This window comes from Amblyraja radiata, chromosome 2 (genome assembly GCF_010909765.2).
Source record: "Amblyraja radiata isolate CabotCenter1 chromosome 2, sAmbRad1.1.pri, whole genome shotgun sequence".
NCBI classification, from domain to species: Eukaryota; Metazoa; Chordata; class Chondrichthyes; order Rajiformes; family Rajidae; genus Amblyraja; species Amblyraja radiata.
The window spans coordinates 108,272,043-108,294,386 of NC_045957.1; the positions used below are offsets into that span (position 1 = coordinate 108,272,043).

At 44.1% G+C, this 22,344-nt stretch overlaps 1 protein-coding gene across 1 annotated transcript in view; it reads right to left on the minus strand.

Moving 5' to 3' along the window:
• Positions 1–22,344, minus strand: part of rsu1 (Ras suppressor protein 1) — a 197,260-nt gene that overhangs the window by 49,828 nt on the left and 125,088 nt on the right. Inside the window, exon 8 of the mRNA XM_033013184.1 lies at positions 8,692–8,824. Coding sequence (XP_032869075.1) covers positions 8,692–8,824 — 133 coding nt within the window. The remainder of the gene's footprint in view (positions 1–8,691; positions 8,825–22,344) is intronic.

Genomic DNA, 22,344 nt, shown 5'->3' on the forward strand with positions numbered 1-22,344 from the left:
TCTCTATAAGGTCCCACAGTTGACAGTGCATGTCAGAGCAAAAACTAAGCAATGAAGACGAAGAAATTGTCTGTAGATCTCCGAGCAGGATTGTGTCGAGACACAGATCTGGGGAAGGATATAAAACAATTTCTGCAGCATTGCAGGTCCCGAAGAGTACAGTGGCCTCAGTCATTCTTAAATTAAAGTATTTTGGAACCACCAAGACTCTTCATAGAGCTGGCTGCCTGGCCAAACTGAGCAATCGGAGGAGAAGGGCCTTGGTCAGGGAGAAGACCAAGAACCTGATGGTAACTCTGTCAGAGCTCCAGAGTTCCTCTGTGGAGATGGGAGAACCTTTCAGAAGGACAACTATATATGCACCAATTAGGCCTTTATGGAAGAGTGGCCAGACGGAAGCAACTCCTAAGTAAAAGGCACATGACAGCCCACTTGGAGTTTGCAAAAAGGTATGAGAAACACGATTCTCTGGTCTGATGAAACCAAGATGGAACTCTTTGGCCTGAATGCCAACCATCACGTCTGGAGTAAACCAGGCACCGCTCATCACCTGGCCAATACCATACCTACGGTGATGCATGGTGGTGGCAGCATCATGATGTGGGGATGTTTTTCAGCAGCAGGAACTGGGAGACTAGTCAGGATCGAGGGAAAGATGAACAGAGCAAAGTACAGAGAGATTCTTGATGAAAACTTGCTCCAGAGCATTCTGAATCTCAGATTGAGGCGGAGGTTCACCTTCCAACAGGACAACGACCCTAAACACACAGCCAAGCCAACGCAGTTGTGGCTTCGTGACAAGTCTGTGAATGTCCTTGAGTGGCCCAGTCAGAGCCCGGACTTGAACCTGATCAAACATCTCTGGAAGGACCTGAAAATAGCTGTGCATTGACGCTCCCCATCCAACCTGACAGAGCTTGAGAAGATCTGCAGAGAAGAATGGGAGAAATTACCCAAATACAGGTGTGCCAAGCTTGTAGCATCATACCCAAGAAGACTTGATGCTGTAATCGCTGCCCAAGATGCGTCACGAAGTACTGAGTAGAGGGTCTGAATACTTATGTAAATGTGATATTTCAGTAATTTCTTTTTAATTACTTTGGAAATTTTTCTAAACACCTGTTTTCACTTTTTTATTATGGGGTATTCTGTGTAGATTGATGATTTAAAAAAATGAATTTAATTCATTTTAGAATAAGGCTGTAACATAACAAAATGTGGAAAAAGTGAAGGGGTCTGAATATTTTCTGAATGCATTGTATGTCCAATATTGACAGAAACTTCCTAAGTGCAAGAGGCTTACATGGTGCAGCATTTGTGATTTGTATTAAAAAGCGTTTATTGAAACTTTATATGGATAGCCCAACTCGAAGTGAGACCAGACTGGAACATGCATTGGGAAATAATAATAATAATAATAATAATAATAATAATAATAATAATAATAATAATAATAATAATAAATACTTTATTGATCCCCTCAGGGAAATTCAGATGTCCAGAAGCCCCCAACCAACAAACCCACAGATTCAAAACTAACGCAGACAGAAAATACATAGAATACAATGTGGACACTACCTGAGAGCAATAAATACTTAAAAAGACCAATAATTAACAGTTAAAAATTAAAAATTGCAAAATGCATCCCCCTACAGCCTAGCGGTCCGAATTATAACATCTAATGGCTGCAGGGGTGAAGGATCTCCTGAACCGCTCCGTTCTACAGGGCAGGGAGAGGAGCCGGTAGTTGTTCCGAGTGCTCTTTTGACTCTCCAGAATTACATGGAGGGGATGCCCGGGGTTTTTCAGGATGACCTGCACCTTGTGCCTCATACGCCTCTCAAGCACATCCATCCCAGAGTCTACTCTCCCCTCCAGCACTGAGCTAGCTCGTTTAACCAGTTTGACCAGCTTCTTGTTGTTTTTTGCACTAATGCTGTTGCCCCAGCAGACAACAGCATAGAAAATAACACTTGCAACCACCGTGTTGTAAAACATGTGCAGCATCTCATTGCACACATTGAAGGATTTGAGCCTTCTGAGGAAAAAGAGTCTGCTCTGGCCTTTTTTGTAGAGGGAGTCAGAGTTGACAGACCAGTCCAGTTTGTTATCAAGGTGCACTCCAAGGTATTTATATGTCTGCACCATCTCAATGTCAGCCCTTGCAGCGTTGACCGGCTGAAGGGGGAGATTGGACCTGCCAAAGTTAACCACCATCTCTTTAGTCTTAGTTGTGTTCAGTATGAGACAGTTCTCTTCACTCCAGGCACAAAAGGCACTGGTCAAGTTCCTGTATTCCTCCTCCTGCCCGTTCCTTACACATGCCACAAATTAGCCTATAACTAGCGTTATAGTGGGAAAGCTTTTTGGGAACAGTATTCACAACTCCGAAAGTTTAAACAAAGGTTTGAATAAGGATAAATCTGGATTTTGGGGGGAAAAGCATGAAATTGGGGTTGTGCAAATTACAACATTAGTAGGCAGGAGCTAGCAAAGAATAAATTGGAACAAGCTGTTATTGGGTAAATCCACGTCTAACATGTAGGAGAATTTGAAAGAGCAGCCAATCAGTGTTTAGGACCAGTATGTTCCCTGAAGTGCATTTGAGGAATATAAAGAAAATAGAAAATAACTCGTATAGGTATAAGGAGGGCTAAAAGAGGCCATGAAATGCCATTGGTGATTGGGTTAAAGAAAATACCAAGATTTTGTAATACATACATTAAAAACAAGAAGCTAACTTGGGAAAGGGGTAGGACTAATTCAAGGATAAAGGAAGAAATTTATGCTTGGAGTCAGAGGATGTAGGTGAGGTACTAAACAAGTACTTAGCATCGGTATTCACTAAGGAAAAGGACCCAGACGACAGCAAAGTCAGTGTGTGGTATATTAACATGTTAGGGCATTTTGAGATCAAGGAGGTGGTGGTGTTGGGTCTCTTGTAGAAAGATGGCAGTTGGAGTTTAATCCAGACAAGGGTGAAATGTTACACTTTGGGAGATCAAATGCAAGGGGAAAGTATACAGTTCATGGCCCGACCCTTAACAATGTACTAAGGGATCTTGGAATCCAAGTCTACCTCCTGAAAGGTAGGAGTACAGGTAGATAGAGTGGTAAAGAAGGCATACGGTATGCTTGCTTTCAACCACTGGGTCATTGAGTATGAGTTAGGAAGTCATGTTGCAACTTTATAAAAGTTTTGTTAGGCTGCAATTGGAGCAGTGGTCCAGTGAAGAAGGAGCCCAACCCGAAACATCACTTGTCCATTTTCTCCAAAGATGATGCTTGACCCGCTGAGTTACTCTAGCATTTTGTGGCTATCTTTGGTACCAACCAGCATCCGCAGTTCCTTTTTATTACATTAGTGTGGGCCGTTTGCAGTCACCCTATTACAGGAAGAAAGTAGAGGCTTTGGACAGGGTGTAGTAGAGGTTTATCAAGATGTCAACTGGATTAATGCGGATCAGTTACAAAGAAAGATGGGACAAACTTAGTTTGTATTATCTGGAGCATTGGAGGCTGATAGGTGACCAGATAGAAGTTTATTAAATGATGACAGGCTTAGGTGGAGTAGACAGTCAGACCTATTTCCCAAGTTCAAAATGTCAAATACTCGAGGGCATAGCTTAAAGGGAGGGGTGACATAATCACATACTTTTTTTAGACTGAGAGTGGTGGGTGTGGAATGAGTTTCCGGGGTTGGTGGTGGAAGCAGATATGATTGTGGCTTTCATATAGGTTCATGAATATGCAAGAAATGGAAGTGCATGCATCATGTGCAGGTAGAAGAGATCAAATAAATCTTGCATCATGTTCGACATAGATATCATGGGCTGAAGGGCATGTTCCTGGACTATACTTGCCTTTTTCTACCAAATCTAAATTTCATTAACTTGGATTCATTGGTTTGAAATGAAGTTCATATCTCCAAAGATATGGATTGATATTGAACTATGTTTGAAGTTGTGAGTTCTCCAGCCAAGTAAATTAAAGCAGAAACAAGGAATTGCAGAGTCTCGACCCAGAAAATCACCTATCCACGTTCCGCAGCCTGACCTTCTGATTTAATCCAGCACTGTGTCCTTTTGTGTATTAAAGAGGCATCTGCAGTTCCTTGTTTCTAAGATCAGAACAATGCTAGGATTGATTGTAATCATAGCTCAACTGAGATCCCTCTACTCCTATTCCCATTCTGCCTCTCTCCATGCTTCCATCATGCTTCCTCCAAAAACAACCAAAAGGAATAAGAGAGATTAGGTTAATACTTTTAAATGTAACATTTTTACAATTTTGTTTTTAGTTATTCATTCATGGGTTGTGAATGTTGTGGTCAACACTGGGAAACAATGTCCAGTCCTATTTGCCCCTGAACTGAAGAGGTAATTAAGAGTGAATCATATACATAATCAAAGGGTTGATTCTACTGATTCATGAATTAGTAACAGGGATAAGAACACACTAGATAATGAGCGATACAAGTTTTAAGAAATTACATCTTGGTAATATGGGTGCTTTCAATTTAGGCGCCATCTTGAGACTGCAATCTAATTTGAAATATGATATCTGTAAGAAATATATAAATTGTACAAGATCATACCAACAGCTGGGATGTAACACAGACAGTCTCACCTGTACAATCTCTAGGCAAAATACCTACCCCCATCAAACTGCAGACCTCAACTTACGACCCCAGATTTTCCCCGTCTACCCATTGTGAAGCCTTGAGAAAATAATTTCTATCGATCACCTCACTCCCTTCCCACGCCTCTTCCTCCTTCTATCTTGAATGCAAGCATGCAGTCTTCTGAATATCTTCATCTCTGCCTCTATTTATAAAGACCTACATCCTGCAGTGTACAATCTGGCCTTCATAACAGGTTTATCATCATTCCATAAATAGTAGAGGAATGCAATTAAAATTCCACTACACTATAGATATAATGTAGGTTACGTTACTGCAAGGACTAAAACCTGGAGTCTGGTTCTATTGAATGAATGATATCTCGTCTGTTAAAAGCAGCACCCCTAGAAATTGACAAACTTAATTGAATTGTAATGAATACATTATTGTCACATGAGACAAGTCAAAGTGAAATTCTTTCTTTACATACGCAAGGCATGCAAATGTTTAAGAAGGAACTGCAAATGCTGGAAAATCTAAGGTAGACAAAAATGCTGGAGAAACTCTGCGGGTGAGGCAGCATCTATGGAGCGAAGGAAATGGGCGACGTTTCTCCAGCATTTCTGTCTACCAAGGCATGCAAATAGTCGCACATAAAGGCCGTTTACAAAGTTACAAATTCCCCACCCCCAAGTTCCCCCTTTGTTCTTCCCCCCTCCCTCACGGCGGTCCCCCCACGCGGGGTCCTCCATTGTCCATAGCAGCATAAGCTTAAGATGAGTGAAATAGTGAACAGTTAATGCAGATTTAAATGTGTCAGAGGACAGTGAAGGTTTAGAACAAGCTGTTCATGGATAGACAGTTGAGGAGAAGAACATTGGCGCAGCTGGTAGTGTGGTTGTCCCACATTGCCACCACCCTGGGTTCAATCCCAACCTCCTGTAGTGCCTGTGTGACCCTTGTACTAGAAACATAGAAACATGGAAAATAGGTGCAGGAGTAGGCCATTCGGTCCTTCGAGCCTGCACCGCCATTCAATATGATCATGGCTGATCATCCAACTCAGTATCCTGTACCTACCTTCTCTCCATACCCCCCTGATACCTTTAGCCACAAGGGCCACATCTAACTCCCTCTTAAATATAGCCAATGAACTGGCCTCAACTACCTTCTGTGGCAGAGAATTCCAGAGATTCACCACTCTCTGTGTGAAAAATGTTTTTCTGACTCGGTCCTAAAAGATTTCCCCTCTATCCTTAAACTGTGACCCCTTGTTCTGGACTTCCCCAACATCGGGAACAATCTTCCTGCATCTAGCCTGTCCAACCCTTTAAGAATTTTGTAAGTTTCTATAAATCCCCCGTCAATCTTCTAAATTCTAGCGAGTACAAGCCAAATCTATCCAGTCTTTCTTCATGTGAAAGTCCTGACATCCCAGGAATCAGCCTTCTCTGTACTCCCTCTATGGCAAGAATGTATTTCCTCAGATTAGGAGACCAGAACTGTACGCAATACTCCAGGTGTGGTCTCACCAAGACCCTGTACAACTGCAGTAGAACCTTTCTGCTTCTATAATCAAATCATGTGTTGGGTTTAGCCACAATTCTGTGGATTCTGTGTGGATTTGGTCGATTTACTTCGTTTCCCCCCCCACATCCCAGAGATGTGTAGATGAATTGACCACTGTAATTTGCCCCTTATGTGTAGGTGAGTTGATAGGGATGTGGGGAAATGTGGGGAATGTGGGGAAATGGCAGAAAAACTAACGAGGGAACGGGAAATCTCTGAGGGTCACATAATCACCTTCTAAACTACATGGAAATATAGAAAACATGGTTCTGCAAAATCAGGATGAACCTGGGCAGTTTCCTTTTTAAATATTACGTGACAGAAGATTGTGGAATAATATGGTTGGAACTTTGATCAGTTAAGTGTATGTTATTAATGTTATTTTGAGTATAATTGTTTTAATCTTTTACAGGTGATGGACTCGAGGAAAGGAAGGTGAAACAAGGATCCAAATGAGGGATGGACCCTAAATGCTGAAGTAACTAAGCTCTCAGTCTGAAGAAGGGTCTCAACCCAAAACATCACCTATTCCTTTTCTCCAGAGATGCTGCCTGACCTGCTGAGTTACTCCAGCATTTTGCATCTTCGGTGTAAACCAGCGTCTGCAGTTCCTTCCTACATAACCAAATAAGGGAGGTAGGATAGGCAGGGGGCAACAGTGAGAGGAGGCCACCCAGTGGGTGATGGACAGATGGAGTGGGCAGGGGAGGGAAAAGAAACTGGCTGAAAGGTGACAGGGGCGGGGAGTGGTTTGAAGAGAAGGGTGTGTGTGAGAGGACTTGGGTAGACCAGAAGGACGGCAATGTTACACAGGGGCAGCAGTTTACCATCATTCACAGCCCTTTGTTGCCGCCACCCATCATCTCCCAGCCTCTGTCACAAATCCTACCTTTCCCTCTCCAACCTGACTCCATCTGCCAATCCACCCATCCTCACACGGATCGAGCTATCACTTACAAGCTTTGTCACCCCCTTCACCTCTTCATACCTGCTATCTTCCCTTTACTCTTTCTGCCCAGATAATGGGTCCCAACACAAAATGGTTGACTGCTGAGTTTCTCCAGCAGATTGTTGCTCCAGATTCCAGCATTTGCAGTCTCTTGTGTCGCCATTATTTAAAATTAAGTTGTTTGTTGTATTTGAAGAATTTTAACTGTGGTAATACTTGGATAGAGCATTTCCTGTCAGAAAAGGACTGCATTGCATCTCCTGATGATGTCATGCACTCCTTTCCTTCTAAATCTTTCTTTTCCTTAAACTGCAAGTCAGCAAAATACTAAGGCTACTAGATAATTCACTGCTTAAAGATGCATTTGCATGAATGAAAAATTGAGCATATCTATAGGTCTTAGTTTCAGGAAGGCAACAAATTGTCACTTAACCATTTTAAAAGAAAGCAAGAATTTAAAATTAAAAATAGAAAGGAAAATTCCTTGTATGTGTACATACTTGGCCAATAAACTTATTCATTATTTTATTTTAAATGTATTTTATTGAGATGTTGGTATAAAAGCATTTCCACAATGTGTAAAATGTCTGTTGAAGCTCCATCCATGAAAAACTGAACCAGGTATCTACTACCCCAATTCACAATAATGCAGGATTTAATTTCAGGTCACATTTTGTACACAGAACTAGTAAAGTTTAATTACCCAGTGACAGAAATTGAATCCAAACCTCACAACCTATTACTGTCATTTAATACTCTCAGTTAAACAAAAACTCAATCATGTTTATGGTAGTGAACAGTGCATGAGTAAAAGTGCATCTCCTGCAATGTTATATTGGGATTTTTTTCCAGGCTTTAAAAAATCTCATTGCTGACAGCCCAAGCCCAATTTGAAGAAATTATATCTTCAGTTTAGAGATGTCTCAATTAGTGCACTCGATTAGGAAATACCCATCTCGATTCCATTCATTTTTTTACAGGAGTGTGAGATTAATAGCACCAACTAGATTCCCATGAATCAATGGAGATGCAAGAGACTTCAGATGGTGGAATTAGGAGCGTACTGTAATTCAGCAGGTGGAGCAGCATCCAAGGGGTGAAAGGAATTGTCGTTGTTTTGGGTCAAAACCTTATATCGGGACCGATGCAGGATTTTGAACAGAAATGCTGACAACTCCATTCCATCTCCTCACTAACCCCCCACCCCAAGAAAGCAGCACAACCTGCTGAGGGTATCTCCGACAGATTGTTTATTGTTGCATGAATCAGTGAGTGAAATGTTTGGCAGTTTCCTGCTTTATCTCCCAGGTTCTGTTTTAACACTTCTTAAAGTGGAGGAAACCAAGACAATTTTCTACGGTAACATCCACTTTCATGCTGGAGCAAATATAAGGCCTACTTTATAATAGGTTCAGACTAATTTCCATTTACTAAGTTGTAAGTGGTACATATAAAGATTTAGCACTGCAAAGATAAATGAATAAACATATTTAACACCCAGGAATCATTTAGTTAAGTTTTCAATGAAGCAATGATCATTTATTCTACTTACTACTTGTAGGTTTCAGAACGAATGTATTCAAAGACATGGGATACACCGAGTTGGAATTGGTCAGCAATTGGTGTAACCCATGGATTGTTCTCTGCTTTGAAGACTTGCTTTGGGCCAGTCAGGTCCAAATTACCTGAAAATGTAGACAGAATTCAAATTAATTAACAAAGCCATTCCATATTTTATGTAAAAATATCAGTACATCAAATCCAAAGAAATTGGCTCCCTTATAAGAAAGTAAATCTTAATTTATTTTGCACAGCCAAATTGATTGTGTCTAGACATTAAAAGCTGTCAGCAGAAAAGTAATCACTTCCCTTTGGTGTATCCACATCCTTAACAACTCGTGAAAGAAAGAACATAGAAACAAATGCATTGAAATATCACAGCAAACGGTTCAGAAGACGTTTTCACTTAGAGGTCCCAAGCAGATATTTATGAAATGGAGCTGAAGGATATTTAAGTTGTTTTTTTTTTTTTTAAATCGATACAAGCTTGTACAGAGCACCACAAGGATTACAGGTTGGAATACAATTTAAACCTCTACACGTATGGAATATACACTTTAGTATTCACTTGTCACTTCCTTATTAGAGCTTGCAGATTTTTCTTTAAAGAAAGAAAGTCAAATCAATAGACTCCTCAATTTCAATTGGAAGATATTTTTGCAAAGATTTGTTTCAGTGATTAAAGAAACGCAGATAAATTAATTTTTACCTATGGGTATTTTTTTTTGTTTGCCAATACTTGTTATTAAAAAACTGAACATAAGATATTAATTCAAAGTACAATTCTTCCCCAGTAGTTTTCCATTCTTTGAAAATATCCTAAAATGTTTCATTTCAGTTTTATAAAACAAAGACATTTTAATTATAAGAACACCATAAAAGTATATCCCTAGGGTGCTTTTGTTAATCAACAAGAATACAGCGAGAGAAGGTATAGATGAGGTAGCTGTGGGGGTCCATCGGTTTATGGTGGATTTCAGCAGATAAATTGGTAATTGATATAAAGATCTTTCAAAATAAATGTCAAATTGCCTAGTTGAATTTGATGGTAAGGTGGATGCTGATGAGAAAAGTGATTAAACTGATAAGTTCAGCATGGATAACTCAACTTCACCCTCTTCCACCCTGTAAGGATGCCATTCTTCTCTTCCATCTTCACAATTCTATATCTATTAATGCTTTCTACTCCAGGCCATCTGAAAAAAGCTCCTTCAAGAAGAGCGGCTTCTCCTCTGCCCCTCTTCTGCATTTCCTTCACTTCCTGCATAGCAGGTCTTATCCTCCCAAGACAGAACAGAGATAGAGACCCTATCGTACAGGATGTGTTCAAGAAGGAACTGCAGATGCTGGAAGATCGAAGGTACACAAAAATGCTGGAGAAACTCAGCGGGTGCAGCAGCATCTATGGAGCGAAGGAAATAGGCGACGTTTCGGGCCGAAACCCTTCTTCAGACTAATAGGGGGTGGGGAGGGGGGGGGGGAGAAGGAAGGAAAAGGGAGGAGGAGGAGCCCGGGGGCGGGGGGAGGGGAGGAGACAGCTCGAGGGTTAAGGAAGGGGAGGAGACAACAAGGGCTAGCAAAACTGGGAGAATTCAACGTTCATGCCATCGAGACGCAAACAACCCAGGCGGAATATGAGGTGCTGTTCCTACAATTTCCGGTGTTGCTCACTCTGGCAATGGAGGAGACCCAGGACAGAGAGGTCGGATTGGGAATGGGAGGGGAAGTTGAAGTGCTGAGCCACCGGGAGTTCAGGTAGGTTATTGTGGACTGAGCGGAGGTGTTCGGCGAAACGATCGCCCAACCTCCGCTTAGTCTCCCCGATGTAAATCAGCTGACATCTAGAGCAGCGGATGCAGTAGATGAGGTTGGAGGAGATGCAGGTGAACCTTTGTCGCACCTGGAACGACTGCTTGGGTCCTTGAATGGAGTCGAGGGGGGAGGTGAAGGGACAGGTGTTGCATTTCTTGCGGTTGCAACGGAAAGTGCCCGGGGAGGGGGTGGTACGGGAGGGAAGGGAAGAATTGACAAGGGAGTTGCGGAGGGAGCGGTCTTTGCGGAAGGCAGACATGGGGAGAGATGGGAAGATGTGGCGAGTGGTGGGGTCACGTTGGAGGTGGCGGAAACGATGGAGGATTATTTGTTGTATGTGACGGCTGGTGGGGTGAAAGGTGAGGACTAGGGGGACTCTGTCCTTGTTGCGAGTGCGGGGATGGGGAGAGAGAGCAGTGTTGCGGGGTATGGAAGAGACCCTGGTGCGAGCCTCATCTATGGTGGAGGAGGGGAACCCCCGTTCCCTGAAGAGTGAGGACATTTCAGATGTGGGCTGTGGAACGCCTCATCCTGGGAGCAGATGCGGCGTAGGCGGAGGAATTGGGAGTAGGGGATGGAGTCCTTACAGGAAGCAGGGTGGGAAGAAGTGGGCTGAATAACAATTTGTTTCTGTTGGTTTAGAAGCTCTACCTCGGCTATCTGCCATTATACACAGCAACATTAAGGAGTCTTCAATGCTGCATGACACGCAAGATATATATGTACAGTAATCCTAGCACGCGCATAGGACTGAAGCCATGGTGCAGTTATTATTGAACAGAACTTGGATCAGAAGACCCAAAGGCCAAGACCGATAGACACAGCCATCTTTCCACCACCCTCCCTCCTAACAAAAACTAATTTGTTTTCCAGAAGAAGGGTCTTGACCAGAAATATCAAATGTGTCGGAAGGAACTGCAGATGCTGGTTTACACTGAAAATAGACACCTATTCCTTTTACTCCAGATATGCTGCCTGACCAGTTGAGTTACTCCTGCGTTTTGTGTCTCCAGTCAAAAAGACTTGATTGAAACTGAAGTGTGGTGTGGGCCAGTGGCTGGGCGGAACCGCCAATACAGCCTGAATGTTTTTCTTCTATCCTTGATGATTAAAGTACTTTTTTCCTTTCACATGCATGAATGCAGAGACAATAGGGAGCGGTCTTTGCGGAAGGCAGACATGGGGGGAGATGGGAAGATGTGGCGAGTGGTGGGGTCACGTTGGAGGTGACGGAAGTGGCGGAGGATTATGTGTTGTATTTGCCGGCTGGTGGGGTGAAAGGTGAGGACTAGGGGGACTCTGCCCTTGTTGCGAGTGCGGAGATGGGGAGAGAGAGCAGTGTTGCGGGGTATGGATGAGACCCTGGTGCGAGCCTCATCTATGGTGGCGGAGGGGAATCCTCGTTCCCTGAAGAACAAGGACATTTCCGATGCCCTGGTGTGGAATGTAGAGACCCTGTCGCCCAGCCTGAAAAGGGGTTCCTATCCGAATGTCACCTGTTCATGTCGATGATGGGGAGGTCAGGACCATGATGGACTGAGGGAGTGTCACCACTTTTGGTAATCTCCTTCGTTCCTGGGAATTCAAAATGCCGAAGCAGGTCACGATGCAACCAGTTAATGGGATCTCTACTGTACATTTGCAAAAGCTCAAGAGAGTATTTGTCAACATACCAAATCTTCCCAATCTTCTAAGGAAGTCAAGTCAAGTCAAATCAAGTTTATTCGTCACATACACATACGAGATGTGGAGTGAAATGAAAAGTAGAGGCATTGTTGGGTTTTCTAAATGATTGCATCAATGTACTGGGTTCAGGACGATCTTCAGAGATATGCACGTCTATGATCTTAAAGTGGTTGACTCTCTCCATCATCGACCCGTTGATGAAGACAGGTTTGTGGATTCCCGTGCTTCTTCTTCTAAAGATTTATTTGCACCTCTCCCAATCTTGTCTATTGCCCCTGATGCTACGATATGGCCACCTCCAGGGACCACGGAGCTTTTTCGAAAGTGGGGAGGCTGAGCGATCACTGGCCTTGGGGATACCCGCGATGAAGTGGAGCGACCGAGTGGGGGTAGGGTGTTGGAGCGAGGCGCCCCCCCTCCCACTGTAGGGACTTTTTGAAATTTGATGTATTAAAATCATATTTTAGTGCATTGTAGAAGTATGATTTCAATTTTTTTGTTTGAAGTATGTTTTAAGATAATGTAGGGCCTGCATGAGACAATAGACAATAGGCAATAGACAATAGGTGCAGGAGTAGACCTTTTGGCACTTCGAGCCAGCACCGCCATTCAATGTGATCATGGCTGATCATCCCCAATCAGTACCCCATTGCTGCCTTTTTCCCATATCCCCTGACTCCGCTATCTTTAAGAGCCCTATCCAGCTCTCTCGTGAAAGCATCCAGAGAACCTGCCTCCACCACCCTCTGAGGCAGAGAATTCCACACACTCACAACTCTCTGTGAGAAAAAGTGTTTCCTTGTCTCCATTCTAAATGGCTTACCCCTTATTCTTAAACTGTGGCCCCTGGTTCTGGACTCCCCCAACATCGGGAACATGTTTCCTGCCTCCAGCATATCCAAACCCTTAACAATCCCAGTCTGAAGAAGGGTTTCGGCCAGAAACGTCGCCTATTTCCTTCGCTCCATAGATGCTGCTGCACCCGCTGAGTTTCCCCAGCAATTTTGTGTACCTTAACAATCTTATATGTTTCAATAAGATGCCCTCTCATCCTTCTAAACTCCAGAGTGTACAAGCCCAGCTGCTTCATTCTCTCAGCATATGACAGTCCCGCCATCCCGGGAATTAACCTTGTAAACTTTCTCAATAGCAAGAATGTCCTTCCTCAAATTAGGGGACCAAAACTGCACACAATACTCTGGGTGTGGTCTCACTACGGCTCTGTGCAACTGCAGAAGGACCTCTTTGCTCCTATACTCGACTTCTCTAGTTATAAAGGCCAACATGCCATTCGCTTTCTTCACTGCCTATTGTACCTGCATGCTTACTTTTGTAGACTGATGAACAAGGACCCCCAGATCCCGCTGTACTTCCCCTTTTCCCAACTTGACGCCATTTAGATAGTAATCTGCCTTCCGGTTTTTGCTACCAACGTGGATAACCTCACATTTCTCTACATTAAACGTCATCTGCCATGCATCCGTCCACTCCCCCAACCTTTCCAAGTCACCCTGCATTCTCATAGCATCCTCCTCACAGTTCATACTTCCCTTTGAGAGATAGGAGCCGGTGATTATTATTTTTGTTATTGCTTGACCTCCAAAAACTGGGGGATAATAATACAGGCCACCCCCTATCTCAAAAAGTGGGGTTATGTATCCCCCCCCCCCCCCATCCGGATCGATGCCAGTGCGTTCCACGGTACAGAAAATTTGACAAAAAAACTTTTAAATGTGTTATAATTTCAAGTGCTATTTTTTTTTTTTTGTAGTTGGAAAAGGGGACAAGAAATAATCATAACATTTCCTGATTTTGCAAAGTCATATAAATTATGTTTTGCTCGGGAAAATAATCAGAGTATTTTGAAAGTATGCATTCTCCTTTTGACGTATATTTCATTTTGATTTGAATTTAGAATTAACAAACCATGACATTAATAAAGGGTCATATATGTTTGTGGAAACGCTGCTTTTTTTAAAGTAAGACTTTCGAGAAATCTAAAATGCATTATAAACATACATTTCAATGCACTGTCTCTTGCCCAGAGTGGGTGAATCGAGGACCAGAGGACAGATTTATGGTGAAGGGGAAAATAATTCATAGGAATCTGAGGGGTAACTTTTTCCACACAAAGGGTGGTGGGTGTATGGAACAAGTTGCCAGAGAAGGTAGTTGAGGCTGGGACTATCGCAACATTTAAGAAACAGTTAGACTGATACATGGATAGGACAGGTCTGGAGGGATATGCAAAAGCAGGTAGTGTAGTTGGGACATGTTGGCGGGTGTTGGCAAGTTGGGCCGAAGGGCCTGTTTTCACACTGTATCACTCTATGACTACATTATACCTCCACCATGCATGAATGCTTCAAAATCAAGTGGTCGAGTTTTATTGCCATATACTCAAGCACAGAAACATAGAAAATAGGTGCAGAAATAGGCCATTCGGCCCTTCGAGCCAGCACTGCCATTCAATATGTCCATGGCTGTTCATCTAAAATCAGTACCCCTTTCCTGTTTTTTCCCCATATCCCTTGATTTCGCTAGCCCCAAGAGCTAAATGTAACTCTCTCTTGAAAACATCCAGTGAATGTTTCAGAGCGCACCCCCAGAGGTGAGGTCTGTTCAGAGGAACAACTCCAGGACTGTTTGTAGTCTGTAGACTGGGCAATGTTCAGGGACTCGGCAACGGACCTGAACGAATACGCCATAGTCGTTACAGACTTCATAAAGAAATGTGTGGAGGACTGCATCCCAACTAAAACCTTTCAATTGTTTCCCAATCAGAAGCCTTGGATGAACTATGAGATCCGCACTCTTCTGAAGTCCAGACACCGGGCATTCATGTCTGAAGATACTGAGGACTACAAGAAGACCAGATACAACCTTAGTAAGGCCATCAAAAAGGCCAAAAGGGACTTCTGCTCCAAGCTGGAGGATGAGATGGATGTTCGGCAGCTGTGGCGGGGCCTGAATGCAATCACCTCCGACAAGGCGAAATCAGAAGGCAGCACACGTCAGTGAAACTTCACTCCCTGACGAGCTCAATGTGTTTTACGCACTCTTTGATACGGAGAACACTTATGGGCCTTCTCGAGCTCCCATTCACTGTGATGGTATTTCGGTCACGGTCACTGAGGTCGACGTCAGAAAATCCTTCAGAGGGGTGAACCCTCGGAAAGCGCCTGGACCTGATGGCATACCTGGTCGTGTTCTAAAAACCTGTGCGGACCAACTGGCTGGAGTTTTTACGGACATTTTCAACCTCAAACTTCTGAGGTCTGAGGTTCCCACCTGCTTTAAAAGGGCATCAATTATACCAGTGCCCAAGAAGAGCAAGGTGACGCGCCTCAATGACTATCGACCTGTGGCACTAACATCGGTGGTGATGAAGTGCTTTGAGAGGTTGATCATGGCACAAATCAGCTCCTACCTCAACAAAAACCTGGACCCACTGCAGTTCGCTTAACGCCACAACAGGTCAACGGTGGATGCGATCTCACTTGCTCTCCACTCCGCTCTGGACCACTTGGACAACAAAAACGCATATGTCAGGCTGTTATTCATTGACTACAGCTCGGCATTTAACACAATCATCCCCTCCAAGCTGGTTACCAAACTCTCAGAACTGGGTCTCTGCGCATCCCTCTGCAATTGGATCCTCGACTTCCCCATTCACAGACCAGTCTGTCCGTATTGGTGGAAATGTGTCAGCTTCGATAACAATCAGCACGGGAGCACCTCAAGGCTGCGTGCTCAGCCCCCTGCTGTACTCACTCTATACTCATGACTGCGTAGCCGGTCATAGTGCGAACTCCATCATCAAGTTCGCTGATGACACCACTGTTGTGGGACGTATCACTGATGGAGATGAGTCAGAGTATAGAAGTGAGATCGACCGTTTGACCAAATGGTGCCAGCACAATAACCTGGCTCTCAACACCAGCAAAACCAAGGAACTGATTGTGGACTTTGGAAGGGGTAGGATGGGGACCCATAGTCCCATTTATATCAACGGGTCGATGGTGGAGAGGGTCAAGAGCTTCAAATACCTGGGCGTGCATATCTCTGAAGATCTCTCCTGGTCCGAGAACACAGATGCAATTATAAAGAAGGCACATCAGCGCCTCTACTTCCTGAGAAGATTGCGGAGAGTCAGTATGTCAAAGAGGACTCTTTCGAGCTTCTACAGATGTACAGTAGAGAGCATACGGACTGGTTGCATCGTGGCTTGGTTCGGCAACTTGAGCGCACAGGAGCGGAAAAGACTACAAAAAGATGTACACACTGCCCAGTCCATCATCGGCTCTGTCCTCCCTACCATCGAGGGGATCTACCGCAGCCGCTGCCTCAAAATGACTGCCAGCATCATCAAGGACCCACACCATCCTGGCCACTCACTCATCTCCCCGCTGCCCTCAGGTAGAAGGTACAGGAGCCGGAAATCTGCAACATCCAGGTTCAGGAATAGCTACTTCCCCACAGCCATCAGGCTACTAAACTCAACTCATACAAAACATTAATAGCCCATTGCAGTTTATCTGTTTATTTATTTGTGTGTGTCTATATTTATTCAATGGTATATGGACACACTGATCTGTATTTATGCCAACTATATTCTGTTGTGCTGAAGCAAAGCAAGAATGTCATTGTTCTATCTGGGACACATGACAATAAACTCTCTTGAATCTTGAATTGGCCGCCACTGCCTTCTGTGCCAGAGAATTCCACAGATTCACAACTCTCTTGGTGAAGAAAGTTTGTCCTCATCTCAGTCCTACCCCTTATTGTTAAACAGTGACCCCTGGGTCTGGACTCCCCCAACATCGGGAACATTTTTTCTGCAGCTACAGTAAGTGAAAATTCAGCAGGCAAACAGGATGCTTTCTCCAACCACCCCCATTTGAAGGTCACTATCTCCCACCGCTTCTACCCAATGCTTGGTACCTACTTCCAGCAGCCACTGGTTGTCCTCCAGGATGCACCGAGCCGCAGCCTGGTTCATGCCGGTCACCAGGGCAAATTCAGCGCATACTCTCACGGCAGTGGCGCAATGCTTCCTCCTCGCCTTCAACCCAAGGCCTCCGACGGCCCGGGATTCTTTCACTGAGGCTGCTCCATGGCCGGAGCTACAGCGAGCGGCTCGCCAGCCCGGCAAACACTCGCCAGCCCGGCTCCCCGTCCGCATCTGCACCCGCTGCTGCTTCTGCTTCCATCCCTCCCTCCGCCCCGGGTCTCCAACACCCACGACCAGGTTGCTCAGAGCACAGCCGCGCCTCGTCCAAAGCCGGAGACATTGAAACATGTCTAGCCAAAAATGTGGGGGGACTGCAGCCCCCCCCCCCTCCCCACGGCCCATAACCTCTACAATGGCGAGACCAAGCATAGATTAGGTGACTGTTTTGCAAAGTACCTGCACTCTGTTCACAGTGGCCATCTTGTGCTTCAGTTTGCATGTCATTTCAACCCCATTTTCTATTCCCAAACCAACCTTTGTGTCCTACGGCTTCTCCATTGCCACAGTGAGGTCAAACACAAACAAGAAGAATTACACCTCATATTCTGCTCAGTGAGCCACCGTTAGATACATTGAATTTTCCAATTTCAAGCACTCCCAGCGTTCCTTTCCAGTTCTCTTTGGCTTTCTTCCATCCTCTTTTTCTCCATCATTAGCAAGAACCATTATCCTCTCTCAACTGATTCCATCTTCCCTCTACAATCTCAGTACTGATGCCGGGTCCTGACCAGAAACCTGTGTATCCCTTTGCCTCCGCTGATGTTGTTCAATCTGTTAACTTCTTCGAGCAGTTTATTTTTTGATCGATTCCTGTATCAGTAGTCTTTGTATCTCCCAGATGAGCCAATCCTCAGATAAATCCTATTTTCCTGCCGCTCCTCTTATCCCTCTGCTCAGTTAACAAAAAAATGTCATTCTCATATATGAAATTGATCTCGCATCAAACATTTTTTTTTAAAGAAGGAAGCACCAGACTTCCATGTTTAAGAAGGAACTGCAGATGCTGGAAAATCGAAGGTAGACAAAAATGCTGGAGAAACTCAGTGGGTGAGGCAGTATCTATGGAGCGAAGGAAATAGGCGATGTTTCGGGTCGAGACCCTTCTTCAGACCAGACATCCATCAATTGTTGTGTGCAGAATTTCCTGACCTCATATCTGGAAGACCTTGCTATAAGTTTTAGTCTCTTCCATTTAACCATGTACCAAAAGTGAGTTACCCTTACCAAAATTTCCAATATTGAGAAAACTGACCTAATCATCCCGTCCTGCTAATTTCAAGGGATCAAATCCTAATGTGTAGAATATGTGCTCCAAAACTTGAAGTCCAGATATAATCTTTACTCTGAAGATCTAAACAGGATTGTGTAACCATAGCAGTACACAAAATGCTCTTGTATTATATCCCTCCATAATATTCATGGCATCAGGATAGAGGCTGGCACACTTTCTGTTAGATTTTATAATTACTTTTTATAAGAATCATTACTTTTTAAAATATTTACTGTACACAGCCTCCCACAAGTATATTTGTTTTTCACGATAGAGAAAATAAACCATTCGATCCTCATGTGGTCCAAAGCTTTTGCAGTCTTTTTCCTTTTTACTGCTTTATATATCTTATGAATAATTTATGTTTTGTGTGTAGCCTGAGTCTACGAGCTTGTGATACAGCTGCAAGCAAGACTTTCACTTTACCCGTTTCATCCCATACTTGTGCATATGACAATAAACCTGACCAGCCTTAAATCAGTAAATATTGAAATGCACGTGACATAGTTTTGTTCATTTAAGTTAGTTTAGTTTAGAGATACAGTGTGGAAACAGGCCCTTCAGCCCGCCGAGTGCACACGGACAGTGATCCCCGCACATTGATGTTATAGCAGCGCATTTGGAAAGCAGTGACAGGATCGGTCAAAGTCAGCATGGATTTATGAATGGGAAATCATGCTTGACTAATCTTCTGGAATTTTTTGAGGATGTAAATAGTAGAATGGATAAGGGAGAGCCAGTGGATGTGGTGTATCTGGACTTTCAAAATGCCTTTGAGAAGGTCCCACACAAAAGATTAGTGTGCAAAATTAGAGCACATGGTATTGGGGGTAGGGTATTGACGATACCCAGATGTGGCGCTGAAGGACGAGAAGCCGAAGCAAAGAAGTGGAAGCTAAATAACTGAACGGACATGAAGCCGAAACGCCAAATAACCGAAAGTGTACGAAGCCGAATCGCAAACTAACCAAAAGGGTGGGACACCTAAATGCAAACTAACCAAAAGGGCGGGACGCCTAAAAGCCAACTAACCGAAAGGCTGCGTCGCCTACAAGCCAACTCACCGAATGGCAACTCAGCCGAATAGTCAAGTAACGGACATGACGTCGCCGGGGGGGGACACACTTGTCAATGATAGGTCCAGACCCCCGCGTCCATCGTATCACTGGCCGGTGGAGACGGGAGGGTGGGGGTCATTTTCCCTCACAAGCCATAGGTGACTGGGCACTCTGAACGAGTTGGTGTTTCGGCATAGCGGTGAGTTGGCTTTTAGGCGACGCAGCCTTTCGGTTAGTTGACATTTCGACTTTGTTTCCGTTCGGTTATTTGGCGTTTCGGCTTTGTTTCCGTTCGGTTATTTGGCTTCCACTTCTTTGCTTCGGCTTCTCGTCCTTCGACGCCACGTCCGCACACGGGTATTGACATGGATAGAGAACTGGTTGGCAGACAGGAAGCAAAGAGTAGGAATTAACGGGTCCATTTTAGAATGGCAGGCAGCGACTAATGGGGTGCCACGAGGTTCAGTGACGGTTATTTACAATATATTAATGATTTAGAGGAGGGAATTAAATGTGACATCTCCATGTTTGCGGATGACACAAAGCTGGGTGGCAGTGTGAGCTAGGAGGAGGATGCTATGAGGCTGCAGGGTGACTTGGATATCGTGGGTGAGTGGGCAGATTCATGGCAGATGCAGTATAATGTGGATAAAAGTAAGGTTATCCACTTTTGTGGCAAGAACAGGAAGGCAGATTATAATCTGAATAGTGTCATATTAGGAAAAGGGGAGGTGTAACAAGACCTGGATGTGCTTGTACATCAGTCACTGAAAGAAAGCATGCAGGTACAGCAGGCACTGAAGAAAGCTAATTGCATGTTGACCTTCATAGCAAAAGGAGTTTAGGAGCAAGGAGTTCCTACTGCAGTTGTACAGGGCCCTGGTGAGACCGCACCTGGAGAATTGTGTGCAATTTTAGTCTCCTAATTCGAGTAAGGGCATTATTGCTATTGAGGGAGTGCAGCGTAGGTTCACCAGTTTACTTCCGGGATGACAGGAATGACATATGATGAAAGAATGGGTCGACTGGACTTGTGTTCACTGGAATTTAAAAGGATGAGAGGGTATCTTATAGAGACATATACAATTATTAAAGGATTGGACAGGCTAGATGCAGGAAAAATATTCCCGATGTTGAGCGAGTCCAGAACCAGGGATCACAGTTTAAGAATAAGGGGTAGGCCATTTAGGACTGAGATGAGGAGAAACCTTTTCACCCAGAGTTGTGAATCTGTGGAATTCTCTGCCACAGAAGGCAGTGGAGGCCAATAAGCGAGTTCGGCATTACAACTGTGCATGCCCAGGTCATGTGTCATTCGGGATAAACATTCTCGCCAGCTGAGCTACTGTGTGGTAACGGACCTACGTTTCACACGTATTTTCCAGTTTTGCTTCTTCGAGGTAAGAAAATACTGCGTTCAAAACTATTATTTTGGTGTATTTATGGTTCATTTGTATAAAACTACGATGATTTTGGTGGTTTTATTGCTTTATGCTTCGGTGAGTGAACAAGATCGTGATGATGAATAACAACCATTTTTTATTGTTTTTGTTTTTTTGCGGGGGGGGGGGGGAGGGGGAGTGAAATGAAATGTATGATTTCTAAAACTATCAATAGATAATATGAAAAGTTTTTGTGGGGTTTTCACCTCTTACTATACTAGTCCACGGACTGTGTACACGTTTGTTGACCTGAATGATTTCTGCATGTACAGTACATGTGTAAGTAAAGGTGTGTAGTGCAAAACTTAGTCACGAGTCTCCTGACTAATCATGTCTCTTCTGATTCCCATTACATTGGATAATTTTAATCAGTATTTGACATTCCAATTTTCTGTTATAATCTTGTATGGGATGAAAGAAGACTTCTTTCAGCCATCTAGCATCAAAATAGCTATAAGCCTTGCCTTCTTTGTAGTTGCAAAGCTGGCGAGACTTCAGTGAAGTAGCTGGCTGGTTAGCCTCATCATAAATGGCAAGATGATTTGACAGCTCGACAGATTCTCCAAGCCACCCATCTTTCCGTTCGCTCATGGGATCGGGAAGATTTTTTTCTCCACATTTCAAGAGTTCCTTGTATTGATCAGCATGACACCGTTTTTCTTCACCGGCAGTCGGTAGCACGGGCTTCTTCATGTATGATGCAGCATATGCAAGAGCAGCGAGTCCGTCTTTTCATCCCGTCTTTTTCAACCCCCTGTCCGCTAAAAAATGCTTCAAAGCTTCGATTTGCCATCGCAGAAAATCATCCATATCGACGTAATTTGGGTCAGCCATAACCAATATATGATTCAAAGAAGACGAAAACTCAGACCAAAAATGTACTCACAGTTTATACAGCGCTGCGTTCGCTCTTTTAAAATCCTGAATGACCTTGGACAAATTCTATGATTCCTTCCATAGACTTCAGTTCAGCCTTCAACACGATAGTCTGGACAGTCTACCATGCAGGACCTCAAAACCCTTGCTAAAGGTCCATGTAGACACGGTAGTCCCCACCAGATTGTCCGAGAAGCTACTGGAATTGGGGCTCAACACCCCCCTGTGTGCCTGGGTCCTGGACTTTCTCACCACCAGGCCCCAGGTGGTCAAGATGGGGGGAGAAATACATCGAAGTCCCTCACCCTGAGCACAGGATCCCCCCAGGTTTGCGTCCTCCTGCTGTACTCACTGTACACACATGACTGTGTAGCTAGGTTCAGCTCCAACTCGATATTCAAGTTTGCTGATGACACTGTGGTGGTGGGCCTGATCTCAGACAACGATGAGAAGGCCTACCGGGAGGAGGTGGCTGATCTGGCTCTCT